At 36.7% G+C, this 6,000-nt stretch overlaps 1 protein-coding gene across 3 annotated transcripts in view; it reads right to left on the bottom strand.

The window, feature by feature from the left end:
- Positions 1–834: 834 nt before the first annotated feature.
- Positions 835–6,000, bottom strand: part of LOC135482060 (casein kinase I-like) — a 34,093-nt gene continuing 28,927 nt past the window's right edge. For 2 of the 3 annotated variants that reach the window (XM_064761888.1, XM_064761890.1), the window contains one exon: positions 3,146–4,791. In XM_064761888.1, coding sequence (XP_064617958.1) covers positions 4,526–4,791 — 266 coding nt within the window. In that variant the 3' untranslated portion in view covers positions 3,146–4,525. Of the gene's footprint in view, positions 3,100–3,145; positions 4,792–6,000 lie in introns of those variants that run through there. The other variant, XM_064761891.1, reaches the window with a different exon arrangement.

The following is a 6,000-nucleotide window of genomic DNA, read 5'->3' as shown; positions in this document are numbered from 1 at the left end:
GCTGATCTAGGCATTCGACTGCAGCTGGATTTTATGCTTCCATTTTGAAGTGGTGGCTTTTAAGTTGAGAGTAGTGTTCACCTACATGTAGTTATCGCGGACATGGGAGAAAGAACTACATGGCGTTTCAATAAGTTCACTGTATTTTACACAGCAAAACAGAAAAAACACCCCTTGTATGCGAGAAAGACAAAGGGCAAAATTTAAATTCTTCAGTTCTAATAAATTTAGAGAAAAATATTATATCATAAGATTTAATTAATTTTAAGTATTGTCTGATGAGATGCTGTCTTCTCACTCCCATAAACCTTCGGCATCCCTAATGAATTTTTCACTGACATTTGTTATTTAGCAACTGCATTCTGACTAAATGGTAATATGAAGGGCGAAAAATTTTATTTATTTATTTATTTATTTTGAACTGCGTGTGTAAGTACGCCTCAGGTTTCATGGGCAGATGGAGACAGTTTGCTGCTGCCTGACATAATTTGTGATACCGTCACTGATTATAACATATCTTGTAAATCAACTGATTTTACGTCTGTATATGATACAGACTACCTCACAGCTTAGGCCGCACAATCTGATAGCAACGTGTTTGATTGTACAAAATTCTCAAGATGGCAGCCTCGATTCACACCAACCATTTGTGCAGAATTGTCACTTTGTTCTACATGTTATTCGGTAAAATCTCATTAAAATAATAAAGTATGATACTTTTTAAAAAGCTTGGCTATCCGGCTTTTGACTGAAATATGTTTTAGCCAGGTGCTGCTTTGTCCTTTAAGAATTAGGGAGTCTTTAAAAATGGATGGGAACAAGTGCAATGTCTTTAACAGTGGAGTTTATTTGCATCAGTCATATTGTTACAACTGTTGTACATGTATACAGTAATAATTACCTTATATAAGAGACAAGGTCTATTGCATTTCAGTCACACAATCGTACAATTGTCTCTCACACTCACACTAGGGGTATACATTGTACACAAAACTCAAATCAAGAAAACAGAAATAATCGACAAGAGATAAAATACACAGAAAGGCAACACACTTTACAAATTTTGAGGGAGTACTTGTATGCACAATGATTTGATCAATATACAAATAAAAGCCCACTGGTGTCATGGCAATGGACAGCAGTAGCCACGACCAGCTGACAATATTGTTCAAAATATTTACAGGTCATTGACAAAACATACCTATATCCCAGTCACTTTTCATTTCACCTGCACATTACTGGGCAAGTTAATAACCTATTACACTGATCATTATATCCATGGATCAACAAAATACATGTACATCCTTCATGCATTTATGTGATTTTAACAGATTAATCCCAGATGCATGTATCCTAAAAAAAAAATGAAACAAATGAACTTAGTGAATTATCGAGTTCTTCAGTGGCTGAAGTGTGTTTCTTACGAACTGGGCGAGGTTGCAGAACATTAATTAGAAAAACAATGGGCTCCCTTACATCGGATAATTACCAGAAAATGACAGGACAAAAGCCACATCTTCAATGTATTTGATGTACATTTTTTACTGCCATGTCCAGGGTGAATAAAGGCAGCTATCACAAGCTGATAATACAGTGAACAGGTAAAGACATTCATCACTAGCATCTGATATCACAAAGTTTTACTAACAATCACGAACTAAAACCAGTAGGCACACATAACAGTTGTACATCAGCCCGATCAAGATTTGACCAGAAACCAAATCTCCAGTAACTAAACTACAGAGGATACTTAGCAACATCATGCTAATACCTATGCTGCAGGTGGTACAAGACTAGACTGATTTAAACAATTCGTGATCTGATGAAGCGCACAATGCTTTTATCAAGTTCACTACAATTTTTTATGAACAAGATGAACAGTGCTAACTATGACAACAATGATGGAAGTAAACCAATCATTATTATCTTTTTTACTTTTCATAAATTAATTAAGGTTTTCTAACCAATTCAGGTCACTGTATTTAAAAGGATGTACTTAAGAATGGAAAAGAACTAAATAGCTGTGACTTTGGAGTGACTTACCTGAGGCCCAACCATGGTGTCTTGGGTAAACAGTGTCAGGTGCAGTCTATTTCCATGTGATAATCATGTGGCCAACAGTCAATTCTATAAATCTAGGTTATGAACCATTCATTTTACATGCTTAAAAATCTTCAGTGTCCAATACATGAAGTGTTTTACATGTAGTCTCTAAGCTAAAAGCTTACCTGTTGACTTACCTTTGTAAAAACCATGCACAATGTAACATATTTCCCAAAACCCAGCTCTTGTTTGCACAACAACATTTAGTTAGATCCATCTTGTTCAAAGATGGTACTAGATTAGATTGTTGTAAAACTAAGACTTATCCTTCGGTCTCATCCTCTCTCATAAACAAAATGACCTGTTCATTCCTTAGGTGTGCAAAAAATCTCTCGCTGCAGCAACCTCTTCACTTGATCTGGTGTTCATCTTTGGATAGCTTTTCTGGGCATGTAAAACCATGTCGAGAAACTGTCAGGCTTTCACTTTTCATTCACATTGGTTTTGACTTCGCATAGTAGCACCAATTTCAATGTAGCCTTCATCGGCTAACATCAAATGGATACAAACAATCTAGGGTACAAAACTCAAGAGAATCATTTTAGGATCAATTGAGTTTCTTTATCATATACATCTTGCAAAACTGCCAGGAATAATATGCACGTCATACCTCATTTGTTACATGCATGGTCAACATCATCCTCTGCCAAAACTATTTCTGCCAAATTTACTGTCACTTCTGATGCCTGTACTTCATGGGAATTCTTTTTGTGAGTTTCTTCTTTTTCATTTTGGCCATGTCTGACGGGTCTCTACCTCATCAATGTTTTAAATGTCTAGCAGATGTTGCCCTTGCCATCATTTCACCATCTTTTGAAGCGCTTCCTCTACGTAATCCAGAGTTAATTCCACTGATAAGCCCTTGCTGCATGAGGGCAGCTGATACATGCACTCTTGTGGGATCTCGGGCCAGTTCTGAACTTGTTGGAACACCTCGATGTAGTCTAGTACTGGTTCTGCGCTCACGTTCCCTAGATACTGGCCGAGGCGAAGTGGCTGTTCCAGTAAACATGAATAAAAGGCATCAAATAATGCTTGGAAAAAATCACATACAACAGTGAGGTAGTTCATGTAGCAAACACAACAGACAAAGTACATGAGATTCATAGAGTAAGTTTGAAAGCAATGTAACCAAACACTAATATGCATTGACATGGCCTGTTATAAACATTTATTGATATAGTTGAATAAAAATAAAACAAATGAAATCCACACTGCCCAGTTCATGTCAATATATTAACCAACAATAGTAAGAAGTTTCCTCCTTGGTTTCCACACCCAACCTTTTTCACTTAATCTACCTGACTTCAGGCATTATTTGGATGTCCTCTGAAAGTCCCAATGAAAGGGAAGAGGTTCAAATAACTGTTCGGTAAAAATGAGGATAAGCAGAAATCTATTAACAGACCTACTACTGTATAAGTTTAACTAGAAAATGTAGCCTTCTTTGCCTTATACTTAATTAATTTTTCTTCATTTTTACCACTGCTAAAACGGGATTTCACACAACAGCGGTCTTTGGGCAATGCAGCAAAAGGTATGTATGCCTTCACATCACTGTTTAGTAGTGATAAATGCTATTCAGAAATACATAAAAATGACAAAATTTGCTTAGACATTACATGTTCATGTATGACTAAACCTGTACATACTGAAAAAAGAAAAGAAAAAAAAATTCCATAATATTCTTTGACAGAACATAGTATACATGGGTAACCTTTGTTTCAGGTGTGTATATTGTATACTCCCATAGAGTACACAAATTGTGTAGGAAATAGAATGGTATTGCACAAGAGGATATATGTTTTTGTTGGTGTTTTTATGAACTTTACCTGCCTTTTGTAACATGTGAAATGCGTCCATGATACTATACCATGTTCAAAAATAAATAAATCATTTCACTTTTGTTCACCTTGTCACGCAATGCTGCACCAATAGCCACAAAAAACAATATTGCAAAGACATCCAATCAGCCACTATAGCAAATTAGCAATACAAAATACCAGGGGTTAACTGGTGAAGCATAAATGGATCACATAGCATCACCTGTGTTAATGCCAGTTGTTCATAATTGTGTACCTTAAAATGTTTTTCTGGATGGCATAAAAAAAAAAATTCCTTAAGACAAGAAAAAACAACAAACTGAGCAACCAACGTCTCCCTCACTGAAAATATTACTTTCACATTCATACCACTATCCACTGAAGTTTTACACATATAATGTATGTACATCAAAAGTCAGAGGGTCTTTTGGGCTTTGTAATCTTGGCAGTTGTGTAGTAACATAGTTACTGTAACAAGATCTATGTACTCTGAATGTTCTGAAATGAATAAAACTGTTCTTCAACCATCCACTCTGGACAGATCACTGCAAGGGCAAACACCCTTATAGAACTTTTGGTAGAAGAAGCAAGAACACACATTAAGGTCGATTTTTCCATTGCATGGCAGATGACCTAGAGTCCATTGTGCCACGGCGTACGTTACCACTCTCTCGGCTACCACCAATAGGCACTGGCAAAGATGACCCCTTTAAGCTCAGTCTGCCCCCTGAAGATGGTGTAGCCAATCGGCTCTCACTCATTCGACTTTCTGCCATTCCCTCCGGAATATCTGTTGTACGAGATGTCAGATTAAGTCTCGTAGGAGGCCTGTCCTTATAACGCGGGCTGGGGATTCCCCGAAAATCTATTGGACAAAAACAGGACTAGTCATACTATTTTATACTACATGTATGATGGCTGATCATCTTCAATTTAGCCAACAAGCCAGAGCCAACAGTAAATTTTTGCTCAGAACTATTCTGGAGAAACAATCTATTTGACCATGGATTGTCACAGATTCATAAGCAATAAGTGAAACAATCCTATCAGCTTAAAAATTAGCACTTGAATAATGACCACTTGAAAACGCTAGCAATTGCCTGGTAATACCCCATGCCAGAGCCTTTCATGCTAAACAAGTAAATGAGTGCAGGTCAGGTCAAAGTGCACACAGGAAACTAAGCAAGCAGACAATAGTGATCTTTGCTAAGCATGCGCCTTGTGTCAGAGAATGCTAGGAAAGTGTCCAGACAAAAATATAATACACTTCCACTCACCGAAAGTAAAACTTTTTGGGTTGATAAGGTCATGAGTTAAACAATGGGTAGAAAATTGATTTGTCAATATTCCCATCACAAGGAACTACAGACTAATTTACTTCACCATCACCAACATAACCCACAGGAAATTTTGCATCACTGATTTTACTGACACAGTCATGGGAAACAGAACACCATCAAAAGAAAGTCTTCATGTGATAATAACAGTAGCAAGACAAGCAGATATACAAAAGTTGGAGGGTAAGGGGCAGGGCTGGAATAAACCTCCAAAAGGTGAGTTCAGACATGAATTAATCATTCATAAATCTAGATATAAATAATAACTGTGAAGCTACATATAAGCTTTGCCCTGTATGTTACAAACAACAAATTAGCAGACTCTAGCATGCCAAGACATGCTAATAAATAACAATGATAGCACTTACAGCACTCAAAAGGACATATCGTCGAAAGAAATTCTGAATTTTTGAGTTGGTTCAGCTAAATACAAATATGAGTTGCATATGACTCATAACTAAACCACCTAGGCCAATATTTTCCAAAAAATGTCAATTAAGAGAATTATAAGGAGAAATCCATCACTTTTCTAAACTGTCCACCTGGCGAGATAACATGCAAATGATGCAGAGTGAAGATTCCCACAACACAACTTACGCTCGTGGATCACACATGTAAACAATAAAATAGAATAAAAGCAAATTTTAAGTCCAATTTTAACCAAATACGAAGTATTCATAATTCCCAATGATCTGTACAGCAGAACAGTTACACATTAGGCCGCATAATTACAACAC

Source organism: Liolophura sinensis, chromosome 1, assembly GCF_032854445.1.
Source record: "Liolophura sinensis isolate JHLJ2023 chromosome 1, CUHK_Ljap_v2, whole genome shotgun sequence".
In the NCBI taxonomy this organism is placed as follows: Eukaryota; Metazoa; Mollusca; class Polyplacophora; order Chitonida; family Chitonidae; genus Liolophura; species Liolophura sinensis.
Note: the sequence above shows the minus strand (reverse complement) of the source record. Positions and strands in the feature narration are given on the sequence as shown.